Source organism: Trifolium pratense, linkage group LG5 (assembly GCF_020283565.1).
Source record: "Trifolium pratense cultivar HEN17-A07 linkage group LG5, ARS_RC_1.1, whole genome shotgun sequence".
NCBI lineage: Eukaryota > Viridiplantae > Streptophyta > Magnoliopsida > Fabales > Fabaceae > Trifolium > Trifolium pratense.
The window spans coordinates 34,692,267-34,704,289 of NC_060063.1; the positions used below are offsets into that span (position 1 = coordinate 34,692,267).

The 12,023-nt window shown below is 37.5% G+C and overlaps 1 protein-coding gene across 3 annotated transcripts; it reads left to right on the forward strand.

Moving 5' to 3' along the window:
* Positions 1-1,913: 1,913 nt before the first annotated feature.
* Positions 1,914-7,189, forward strand: LOC123885530 (lon protease homolog 2, peroxisomal-like). 3 transcript variants are annotated; one of them, XR_006801181.1, is made up of 6 exons: positions 1,914-2,115; positions 2,459-2,577; positions 3,297-3,422; positions 3,548-3,749; positions 4,223-4,368; positions 7,159-7,189. XR_006801181.1 is itself a non-coding variant. In XM_045934809.1 (5 exons), exons 3-5 carry the CDS (start codon positions 3,297-3,299, stop codon positions 4,256-4,258), a joined length of 345 nt encoding a protein of 114 aa, XP_045790765.1. In that variant the 5' UTR covers positions 1,914-2,115; positions 2,459-2,577; the 3' UTR covers positions 4,259-4,704. The 3 variants fall into 3 exon arrangements, 1 of the variants encoding a protein (XP_045790765.1); XR_006801180.1 differs by lacking the exon at positions 7,159-7,189 and having other exon boundaries at positions 4,223-4,704; XM_045934809.1 differs by lacking the exon at positions 7,159-7,189 and having other exon boundaries at positions 3,567-3,749; positions 4,223-4,704.
* The last annotated feature ends 4,834 nt before the right edge of the window (positions 7,190-12,023 follow it).

The following is a 12,023-nucleotide window of genomic DNA, read 5'->3' on the forward strand; positions in this document are numbered from 1 at the left end:
TAAAACTTTGTTATATGTGGTAAACTTTCGAACAAATATTAATTTTTTAATTAAATGTGGGGCATGAAGGACATTGTTTAGGACAAGAGGTGAGTTTGCTTGTTACCATGGTTAAGCAAGAAGAAAAGGTGAGTGGCGGCTGATTAGGTTTGGATCGGATTCATTAAAATACCTCCCCTCGCCTCCGTTGAACCAAACAGACCCTAAGTTAGGTACTTAAAGGTTGAACTCAAAACCTAGCTGCCATAACCATGATAATCTATAGTCACCTGGCCAAAATAAAAAAGGCTAAATTGCAGTTTTGGCCCCCCACGTTTCATAATTATGCGATTTTGGCCCCCCACGTTTCAAATGTGCGATTTTGGCCCCCCACATTTCATAATTGTGCGATTTTGGCCCCCCACGTTTCAAATGTGCGATTTTGGTCCCCCACGTTTGCCCCCTTTTGCATTTCTTGGTCCCCGTTGACTATTTTGACAAAAAAATTGATGACATGGAATATTTATTACACGTGTCTTAATTGTATTGGCCAACCAAAATTTATTATTATTTTTTTTTAAAAAAAAGGATAGGTCACGTGAAAGCAATATAGCATAATCAATTCTTGAAACCTATCCTTTTTTAAAAAAAAAAAATAAATAATAAATTTTGGTTGGCCAATACAATTAAGACACGTGTAAAAAATATTCCATGTCATCAATTTTTTGGTCAAAATAGTCAACGTGGGGGGCCAAAATCGCACAATTATGAAACGTGGGGGGCCAAAATCACACATTTGAAATGTGGGGGCCAAAATCGCACAATTATGAAATGTGGGGGGCCAAAACTGCAATTTAGCCAATAAAAAACTATAGCACAATTTAAGTTGATCAAGAAAATTAGCTGATTAATTTGACAAAATAACTTTACAAACAAAATTGGAGGAGAGATTTAGTCCATATTATTTGTCTATATTATAAAAGTTCAAAACCACGGTCCTAGTTCTTGACATTGTGGGAAATAGTATAATGCAAATTCAAAGTACAGGTGAACAATCTACAGTAGAAACCTATGTTCTTTTTTATAACTTTTGGAAAGGACGTGTTCAATTTAATAGAGAAGACGTTGTTTCCAAAAGCATAGGTGAACAATCTACAGTAAATAAAGCATTGCAATTCAAAGTCTACCATCAATACCATCATATGGTCTACGCCTGAAAGAGAAACAAATGAAGGCATGATATGCCACATTGAGTATTTGCAGTCACACTCAGCTGACGTCTCACGAATGGATCAAATTGAAGGCGAAATTGGTTGCAGTTCAAGTGAGCTCCTCCGCTTCTAATGGTAGTTCGAACTCATCTGTGCAATCTTCGACGAATAAGCCATTTATCAAGTGAGCTCCTCCTGATAAATGCAATTCAAGCTCTGAACTGCCGATTCCAGATTATGATACAAATACTGTTTCCAATAATCAGCATTCGGAGATTCTACAGCGCCCATTGTATGTTTGATGAAATGACTCTTAGTGGTACACTAGTACAAATATGACATATTACTAAGAGTTTTACATCAGTGGAAGAGATGTCAGATGTGAAAAGCAATATGGAGTACTCTTTACATCTGGTTTCAATTGTACTTGATGTGAAAAATACATAGACACAACTTATTACATCTGATCAAAATATCCCCAGATGAAAAGCTAAATGCGGTGGCAATTCTGTAATTATAGTGAAAATTGTCTAAAATATGTTTACATCTGGCCCATTATATGCCCAGATGTAAAACTTCTTAAATGTGATTTTTTATTTTATTTGAACGGAAATTAATATAAACTTCACGCACACAAAAAAAAAAAAAAAAACCTAATCTTCTCAAACTCGTTCTCTCTCTCTCTCTCACACACTCTCTCGAACCCTAGCCTCCAATCCCTAATCAAAGAATCAAGGTCTCCTGAACGCGGGGCACAGATTAAATTTCATCTTTGTTTTCACGATTTCCCTCAAAACAAAACCCAGATCCTCTTCCCTGCCATAATTTTTCTTCGCCCTAGCTCTTCTTCGCCTTTGTTCGTCTCCGTCGTAGCTTCTGCCACCGCAGTTCCTCTTGTCGCCGCCATATCTCTTCCTCAACGAAGGTTTCACTGCTCTCTCTTCCTCCCTCTCTCCCCGTGTCTTCAATTTATGGAATCTTCTCTTGTTAATTTCTGGATTCTTCTCTTGTTTGATTTTGAGTTTATGTGTTCAATTTCCATTTCCAAATTCTATAATTTAGGGCTTTTGAGTTTAGTGGTATAATATTGTTCAATTTGTATCCATTAATCTAGGTTTTTAGTTTAGTGGTATTGTTCAATTTTATTATCCTCTGCCTTAGTTTGCAATTTATATAGATATAGGTATGTTTGTGCCTGCTTTACTGTTAATTGTGATTTTAACAAGTTTTATTATCATTGTGTGTTTTAATTTCTCTAATTTATACAGGGCAGCAATACTCTATTTTCGCTTCTCATAAACCCATAGTGCTATCTCAAAGTTTTTTATGCTAAGGAAGTGTCAACTTTATCTTGCTGGATTTCTTCACATAATTGAGGCTCTTGCAGGTATACTTAAAAATCATATATGTGGTTGTTGTTTTTTCAAAATTACTATTGTAATTCCTATAGTTATATAGTTATATTTTTCTCCCAAAATCACAGAATCTATGAGACTTCTCAAACTCTTGCGATTCTCCATCGATTCTTCACGGAGCATTCGTGACGATCTTCAAAAACTCTCGTGATTCTTCGATGGGAAGACATAACTCTTGGTGTCCTTCCTTTCCAATCGAATTCACTCATTAACAATTATATAATATATTACTAGATTGTTATAGAATATTATAAATGAGTCAGTTTTGTTTTATATTTTTTCTCATTATTGAGCCAAATTATGATTAAGTTTGTCATCTTTCCCCCTTTTCAATATTGAATAATTGTTTTTCCTGTTTAGTGAAATATTGGTTACATTGTGTAGGTAATATTCTTAGTCTTAAAGTTGTCACTTGTAGTTAGACTTAGATGATTCTTTGATATATACTACATTTAGCTATTAGGTGATTATCATAGTTTGTCTTAGGAGGGAAACTGACAGTAGCATAGATTTTCTGATTTCCATCACAGCAGTATTACACTGATAAAATAGGTATATGTTATACCAGATAATTTAAAAAGGCTTGGTCAGCGTTGCTTCAGGGGAGCATTTTACTGCTTTCTTATCTAGTTAAGGTTTTTATCTAATTGATATGTTCTTGTTTCCTTTTTTTCCTAAAATATTGTTTTAGATGAGGGTTATAAAAGAAGAACTTGGTGATAATGAGGATGATGAGGATGACCTGATTGCCCTTAAAAGGAATATGCAGAAAGCAGGAATGCCACCAAATGTATGGAAACATGCACACAGAGTTGAGGTACTTTTTGATAGAATCATAATGAAATATGGTGATGATTGATCTTTGTCAGGAATTACTTGCTCTATATGTTAAGTAAATTAATGAAAAATCATATATTGTCATTACTATAATTCTTCTCTCAGGAGGCTTAAAAAAATGCAGCCTCAGCAACCTGGGTATAACAGTTCGCGGGTTTACCTTGATCTTCTTGCCGATCTGCCCTGGAAGAAGGCCAGCGAAGAGATTGAAATGGACTTAAGAGCTACACAAAAGCGACTGGACAGTGATCACTATGGTTTAGTGAAGGTCAAGCAAAGAATTATTGAATACCTAGCAGTTCGCAAGGTTGCTAAATACTCTGTTACTATGCCTGTCAGTATCTACTGGATTATAAAATTTAACGTGTTTCTAATTTTAGTATGTATGCATCACAGCTTAAACCAGTGTCAATTTTTTGTTTGTTAAGACTTAAGAATGCATACCTTACCTATTGGATTCTGTTTGTTTTAAACTTTGAATGTTCCCAACTCTAAGATGGATCCTTAATAAGACTTAATAATGCATACCTACTGCATTTTGTTCTTTATTTGCAATCCCTTGGTGTGTGTCTGTGTTCTTTATTTGCAATCCCCTGGTAATTTTTTAAAGGAATGACAGGTTATATTTCCTTAAAATGCCAGCTTCATTTTGTGTGTTTATTGACAGGCCTAAAGTGTTAGCTTCTAACTATTATAATTGTGACCTTCATGCTACCAGTTTAAAATTAGATGATTATATATTGTATAAGTTTATTCATGGATATATGGTTGCATTTGCAGACTTGGGTTAGTTCAATTGAGGCTGCTCAACAATAACTATCGTAATTGCAAGGAAGTTTGGATTACCGTGTTACGGAGGAAAGTTTGATGGATCGCGTAGATATCAATATGCATGAAGCATGCCTGCAGATTGACAAAGAATGCAGGTTAGTAGAAAAGTTGTTTGATCTCTCCTGCTGCAGCCTTTTGTTTCTAGTTCCATTTATTTATTCGTCAAGTTATTGAACATGAGTGTGGATGTTAGAGTTTCACAAAAGTATTTGTAAAACTAAAGCAATCAAAAGCATGATATCTCTCTTTTATTCATCAGGTTCTTTAGGAAGTGTATTGTGATTTTGTTAGTTTTATGTGTGTAATTACTTATTGATTAATCAAAAGTATGATATCTCTCTTTTATTCATCAGGTTTGTGATTTTGTAAAACTAAAAATATTTGCAGTATCATGTTCTTGATTTTTAATTTAGGATTGGATGTATCAGTTCTTGATTATTGTATGTTGTGAAGTTATGTTTATTGTATGTTGTGAAGTTATGTTTTGGATGCTGGCATGTGGGTTGGATTTTTAAAAAAATGTAGGATTTTAAAAAACAAAAATGCAGGATTTTTAATTTTTTTTTTAAAAAAAAGTGACGATTTTACATCTGTGGAAAGCTTGGCCATACGAAACAGAGGTAAAAAGTGTTGATTTTACATCTGGCGTAAGTCAGATGTAAAACGCGTAAACTTACTACTTCTTGTACGTCTACCTCTGACTGGGTTCAGATGTAAAATGGGGTTTTGGCCAGATGTAAAAAGTGTTTTCTGTACTAGTGGTATTTGCTATTTTTCACTTATAAATGGGTCCTTACAATTCAAACAATGGGATTCGAGGCACCAGAGAGTGGTTTTCCTATCACAAATTTAAGAGTCATTCTTTTGGAAATGGTGAATGGCTTTATGAGCCTTATGATTAGTTAAGCCACACAAGTAGTAAGAAGTATGACTACCTTGTAACTCCTTGTCCATGTGTTGGATGGTTACTGCTGGATCACTTTTTAGTACACAAACCACTGGCAAAATTGATTTTCTTGAAATTGAAGGTTTACTTTATAGTGGATTTAAATCATATATTTGTGCATTTCTTTGTAAGATGGATACTGTAACGACCCGTTTTTCGTATTCGTATATTTTATTAAATGTTATTTTATTTATTAATTGGCTTTTATTATTTTAGTGAGCGACGAATAATTATTTAGCCGAACGTAAGTTATTAGACGCGAGAACCTTTGTTTTGGGCTTATGGGCGTGAGAGGTAATGGGCCTAAGCCAATTGGGCTTGGTTCATGACCATGGGAAGTAGTATAAGTAGCAAGTCAAACATATGAATAGTATCATAAATTCATTTCTTTGAGTTTGAGTGAGTAGAAGCAAGATAGAGCAAGAGCTAGGGTTTTGGCTAAGAGAAAGCTTGAGCAAGAGAAGGCTTGGATCATCATCTTTGCTTAAGGTAAGAGATTAGAATTCATGATTCTTGAGTGGTAAGGAGAGGGGAGATTGTCTATGTCTCCGTTCCCGAACTCTCCCACTCAATTTCTTTTAGATTTTGATTAAGCTTTTGTATGTGAGTATGATGTTCTTCATCATCACTTTGTATGTGTTAATCACTAGTTTGATTTCATGAAAAATATGTATGTGTTTGGATCATTTTTGGAAAGTTTATGAAAGTTGCTTAAAACTCAAGTAATTGCCATGATTTTGATTGTTAGAGGTATTTGGATGTTTGGAAGGGATGATTAATGTTCCTTGATACCATATATGTTTGGAATGGCTGTTTATATGAATTTATAACATGTTTGAATGAATTTTTGAGTTGATTTGAGGTTAAACCGCCATAGATAACTCAAGAACAGATATTCTGTTCTGGTGTGGTTCGCTAAGCGACCAGGAGTTCGCTGTAGCGAACAGGTTCGCTGAAGCTCGCCAATGCTCGCCATGAGCAGGTGACTTCCGGGTGAGGTTCGCGTAGGCTCGCTAAGCCTTCGCTCAGCAAATGGTTCGTTGAAGCTCGCCAATGCTCGCCATGAGCAGGTTACTTCCTGGTGTGGTTCGCCATGTCTCGCTAAGGCTTCGCTTAGCGAAGGCCTCTGTGACAGCAATTTTTGTTGATGTTTGTAAGTGTGGTTAGGCACTTGTAACATGGTTTAAGAGTATCCTTACATGATTGTTGATACATGTTGATACTGTTAATGCTTATTGATTAATCGTTATATGAATGATAAACGTGTATGCAATAAGTTGTAGCTTAAAGTGAGCAATGTTATGTTTTGGCATTAATTTGCAATGTTAAGTGAATGTGTTAGGATTGTGTTCCCGCATTCATAAAAGAGTAGCTTCGAGCTAGAGAATATCATATGGTTGATATGTGTATGCATACATGCATTCATGATTGTATGTGAACATTGGAAACTTGGGTTCCAATAACGAAAATGGATTATGTGTCCATAATGAAGCCGAGGATCGGATTAGATGAATCCATGAGTCCAGAGCTGCTATCCAACAGGATATAAAACTGTTTTGGCTTATCCAAGGGAGATAAGATGGTTCGGTAAGTTCCGACATATCCAGCAAGATACAAAACTGTTCTTGGTCCACCGTTGGTGAGACATCTTGGTACCACATGCATTTAGTTATGTCTAGGGATGGCATGACAGTGAATTAATTGGCATTAGATACCTTAGGGTAAATGCGCATATATTTGATAAATGGTACGTGACATTATCTGGTTGAATTGTGTTGAACTTTATTAGTTGATAATTGTTTAGTACAATGTTTTGGCGTGAGTTAGAATATGTATGATGTAGTTCGAAAGTGTAAGGCTTTTCTTATACTCGTATGATATGCGATTATGTTTTCTAACTCTCTGCTTTGTGTTATTTGCTGGACCTTTGGGGGTTCAGATATTCAGGCTGAGGATTGTGCCGACGTTTAGACTGCTGTTCTAGCGTGGTGTTGAAGTACCTTTTGGTGAGGAGACTTAGCATAGATTACTCCTCTTAGTACTAGCTTTTGACTAGAGTTTGTAAATAGTGAATGCTCTGGTAATGTAACATCGAGTCGGGGATTACGCTTGGATTTCATCGTATATCGGTGTTACCTTTTTGTTATGCTAGTTCTTGTATAAGTGACATCCTTAGGGATGAATATGGCTTATGTATATATATATGTATATATATGCATGCTTGGTTTGATTGGAATCCGCTGTTGCTTTTCATGTTAAATTTCATGATGCTCTGTGTGTATGCTTGTGTTTTAATTACCGCGTGGCACTCTGCCTTTACACTTGTTGAAAAGTTTTTTAAAATTACGTTTTTAAGGGTAGTATGGGTTAGGGTGTTACAATAGTGGTATCAGAGCAGGTCGGTTCGTGTGAACCAATTAGGACTTTTCTTTTCCCCGTATGAGCATGTGTAGGGAACACTGTTAGTACTTTCTAACGTCTAGTTGTGATTCGTTCAGGAATCATGGCTGCTGCGAGAACGAATGCTCAGATTGCGGAGGCTTTGGCCGCACTCACCAACATTGTGGTTAGAGATCACCAACCTGGAAGAGAGGTAGAGATGAGGTTGGAACGGTTCATGAAGCAGAAACCGCCAACATTTACCGGAGGTTACAACCCGGATGGAGCTCACAAGTGGCTGGAGGAACTTGAAATAATTTTTGAAGCAATGGATTGTTCCGAGGAAGGGAAGACAACCCTTGGGACATATGTGTTGCGTGAGGAAGCGAATGTGTGGTGGAAGAATGCCAAGTTGAGGCTAGGACCCGGTGGTATGGCTATACCATGGGCAATGTTTAAAAGAGAATTTTTGGTTAAGTATTTTCCTGTGGATGTGAAGAACAAGAAAGTGGTGGAATTCATGGAGTTGAAACAGGGAAATATGACGGTAGCTGACTATGCCGTCAAGTTTGAAACTTTGTGTGCGTTTAGCCCGCATTACAACACTATGGAAGCGGAGAACGACAAGTGCGTGAAGTTTGAAAGTGGTCTACGTCCAGACATTAAGCATATGATTGGATTTTCACAGATAAGGGATTTTGCGACCCTTGTGAACAAGAGTAGGATCTGTGATGAAGATGGTAGAGCTAAGGTGAACTACTACAAGGCTGTGAATGACCGAAAAGGGAAAGGACAAGAGCGCGGGAAACCTTATGACAACCGCGGTAAAGGGAATACAAGTGGTGGTAAGAAGCCGGTGAATGGAAGTTGTTACAACTGTGGAGAAAGGGGTCATATGTCTTATGATTGCCCGAAGAAGGGAGATAGGTGTAAGAATTGTGGAAAGCTGGGCCACAAGACCGAGGTTTGTAGAGGAAAAGTGGTGTGTTTCAACTGTGGAGATGAAGGCCACAAGAGTCTGACTTGTAAGAAGCCCAAGAAGGTGATGGGCAAGGTGTTTGCTTTGAGTGGAGAGGATGCTAGCCTTGAGGACAATCTCATTAGAGGTACGTGTTTCATCTATGACACTCCTTTAATTGCGATTATAGATACGGGAGCGACGCATTCTTTTATTTCTTTGGATTGTGTGAAGCGTCTTAGTATTCCTTTAACGGATATGATGGGTAGGATGGAAATAGAAACTCCTGCTAATGGTTCAGTGATTACCCGACAAGTATGTCGTAACTGCCCCGTAACCATTTTTGATAGGCACTTTGGTATGGATTTAGTGTGTATTCCACTTAGTGGTATGGATGTAATTTTTGGTATGAATTGGTTAATCTTCAACCGAATTCATATCAACTGTCGTGAGAAGGCCGTTGTTTTTCCGAAGCCGGAGGAGAACTTGCATTTGATGAGCGGGAAGGAAGTATCGGAAGCGTTGAAAGAACATGCCGAGATGTTCATGATGTTTGCATCATTGAAACTCGAAGGAGGAGTTAAGATAGAAGAGTTACCGATCGTTTGTGAATTCCCAGATGTGTTTCCGGATGACATATCTGACGTGCCTCCAAAGCGAGAGGTAGAGTTTTCTATCGACCTAGTACCTGGAACTAGTCCGATATCGATGGCGCCGTATCGAATGTCAGCGTCTGAGTTGAATGAGTTGAAGAAGCAACTTGAAGAGCTGCTTGAGAAGAGGTTTGTTCGACCGAGTGTTTCGCCATGGGGAGCGCCGGTATTGCTTGTGAAGAAGAAAGATGGAAGCATGAGATTATGTATAGACTATCGTCAGTTGAACAAAGTGACGATCAAGAATAGATATCCACTTCCGAGGATAGATGATTTGATGGATCAACTAGTTGGAGCTTGTGTGTTTAGTAAGATCGATTTGAGATCTGGATACCATCAGATTAGAGTGAAGACGGAAGACATACCTAAGACTGCATTTAGGACGAGGTATGGGCACTACGAGTATTCAGTTATGCCGTTTGGTGTGACCAATGCACCTGGAGTTTTCATGGAGTATATGAACCGAATTTTCCATTCATTTTTGGATAGATTCGTGGTGGTGTTCATTGACGACATTTTGATTTACTCAAAATCCGAGGAAGAGCACGAAGAGCACTTGAGGATTGTTTTACAAGTCTTGAAGGAGAAGAAGTTGTATGCCAAGTTGTCTAAGTGTGAATTTTGGATGAAAGAGGTGAGTTTCCTAGGGCATATAATTTCAAGTGGAGGAATCGCGGTAGATCCTGCGAAGGTTGACGCTGTGTCACAGTGGGGAACGCCGGAATCTGTTTCAGAGATTAGAAGTTTCCTTGGTTTAGCCGGTTATTATAGAAGATTCATCGAAGGTTTTTCGAAGTTGGCTTTACCGTTAACCAAGTTAACGAGGAAAGATCAAGCGTTTGTTTGGGATGGTATTTGTGAGAAGAGTTTCCAAGAGCTCAAGAGAAGATTGACTACTGCACCCGTGTTGATTTTACCTGATGCCAAAGAGTCGTTCATCGTGTATTGCGATGCTTCGAAGTTAGGACTTGGTGGAGTGCTTATGCAAGGGGGTAATGTGGTAGCATATGTTGGAGTAAGCCCTAAGAGCCAATCTATTTTCATAGTATTTGCTTTAGGAGTTTGAATATAAATATGGCATTTCTTTATTATATTTGTAAGGTTGCAAAATAATGAAGTCCCTAGAATAGAAAGTCCGTTTAATAATTAAGTGTGACTTAATCATGAGATAATATTAAACATAAGGACACTATTCTTAAAGTATCCGTAGTCGAGCTTTAAGGTAAAGGGGATAACCTTAAAGCATAAAGACTATTATGAAGATAGACTGATGATCACATCTCATGGATCATGGGATAAGGAGTTATCAAGTCTTGACGTAGGTATAAATATTAGGAGTAATATTTATACTGGATTGACCCGCTATGAGAGTACTACATGCAAAGTTATGCAAAGTGTCATAAGTTACTCTTATGGTGATAATGGTGTAAACCGCCCTTAAACCTGAAACCACTTTGTACCCTAGATGTGGAGTCAAGTACTTTGTTGCTGATCTAACGTTGTCCGTAACAGGATAACCATAAAGGCAGTTGATGGGTACTTCACAAAGCATGCTGAGGGACAGTAGTGACCTAGATGGAATTTGCCAATCCTGCATAACAGGATAAATGTCATGGGCCCAATATTGAACTGGACAAAGATGACACCAAGTATGTTTTGTGTTCAATATAGACAAAAAGGGCAAAGGGGTAATTATACACACTGATATTATCACAAGAGGTTATGTTTAGATCACATGTTAATTTCTCGTAACTTGAGTAGCAGTGATGTGTTGCTAGATACCGCTCACTGTTTATTGTAATAAATAGTGATTTATTATAATTGTCAATGTTACGGAAACCTACAGGGTCACACACATAAGAACAATCTAGTGAGATTGGAACACCGTAAGGTACGGTGCACCTTGGAGAAATAAGGAAATATGATAAGGGTATTATGGTAATTAAAATGAGCATTACATCATATGGTATGATGTAGCAAGAAGGGGGTGCAAATATGTACTAGACATATTTACATGAGAATGGCGCCCACTATAGCCCATTTAGTTAAAAGGGCTTTAGTGTAATTTTGCCATGGCAAGTGGTTCTATAAATAGAACCCTTGTGGTAAGGAGAAACAGTTACACACTTTTGTTACTCATTCTCATGAGCCTTTGTTCTCTCCTCTCTTGAGAAACCCTAATCACCTTTCTAGAGTTTTTGTGAAAAACCCTAATCCTTATTTTGTGCCTCCTTTCTCCTAACCCTTCAAACCATTGGAGCTAGCACTCCATTGAAGGTCGTTGTTCGTGTGGACTGGCTAGAGGCGTTATACCTTTAACGCTTGTGATCAAATTCGTTGGTGACTTGGTGGTGACCTTGTTCGTGACGGTTCGAGGTTGTTGTTCGTGACCTTGTTCGTGATTCGAAGTGTTCGATAGCCGTTCGTGATTTAAAGGGAGTTTTCGAACCAAAAGGTAAAACTCTAAACACAATTCATGACCATTCGTAAGGATCACAAAAGGAAAATTTTAAAATTCCGCTGCTTTTATCGTATCAATTTTCCTTCAGTGGTATCAGAGCCACTTACGAAACCATGAATTGATGTTTGTTTAAATTCATGAATTCAGTTTTAATATGATTAAAACAGTTAATAAAAGATTAAAATCGAGTAATTAAAATTTGACGGTTGTTTGTGTATAAATTGGATGATTAACATTGAAACGGCTCCGGAATCCGACACTCGTATGGTGGAGCATGCGATATGTTGATTGTCCTAAGGTTACACGAACAAGAACGGTCAATACTTACATGTGATGTAAGTTTTGTGTATGAA

Coding starts and splice junctions, on each gene's coding strand:
- LOC123885530 (XM_045934809.1), top strand. CDS start 3,297: ATGAGGGTTATAAAAGAAGAACTTGGTGATAATGAGGATGATGAGGAT. Junction 3,423..3,566: donor AACATGCACACAGAGTTGAG/GTACTTTTTGAT, acceptor AAAAAAATGCAG/CCTCAGCAACCTGGGTATAA. Junction 3,750..4,222: donor AATACCTAGCAGTTCGCAAG/GTTGCTAAATAC, acceptor TTGCATTTGCAG/ACTTGGGTTAGTTCAATTGA.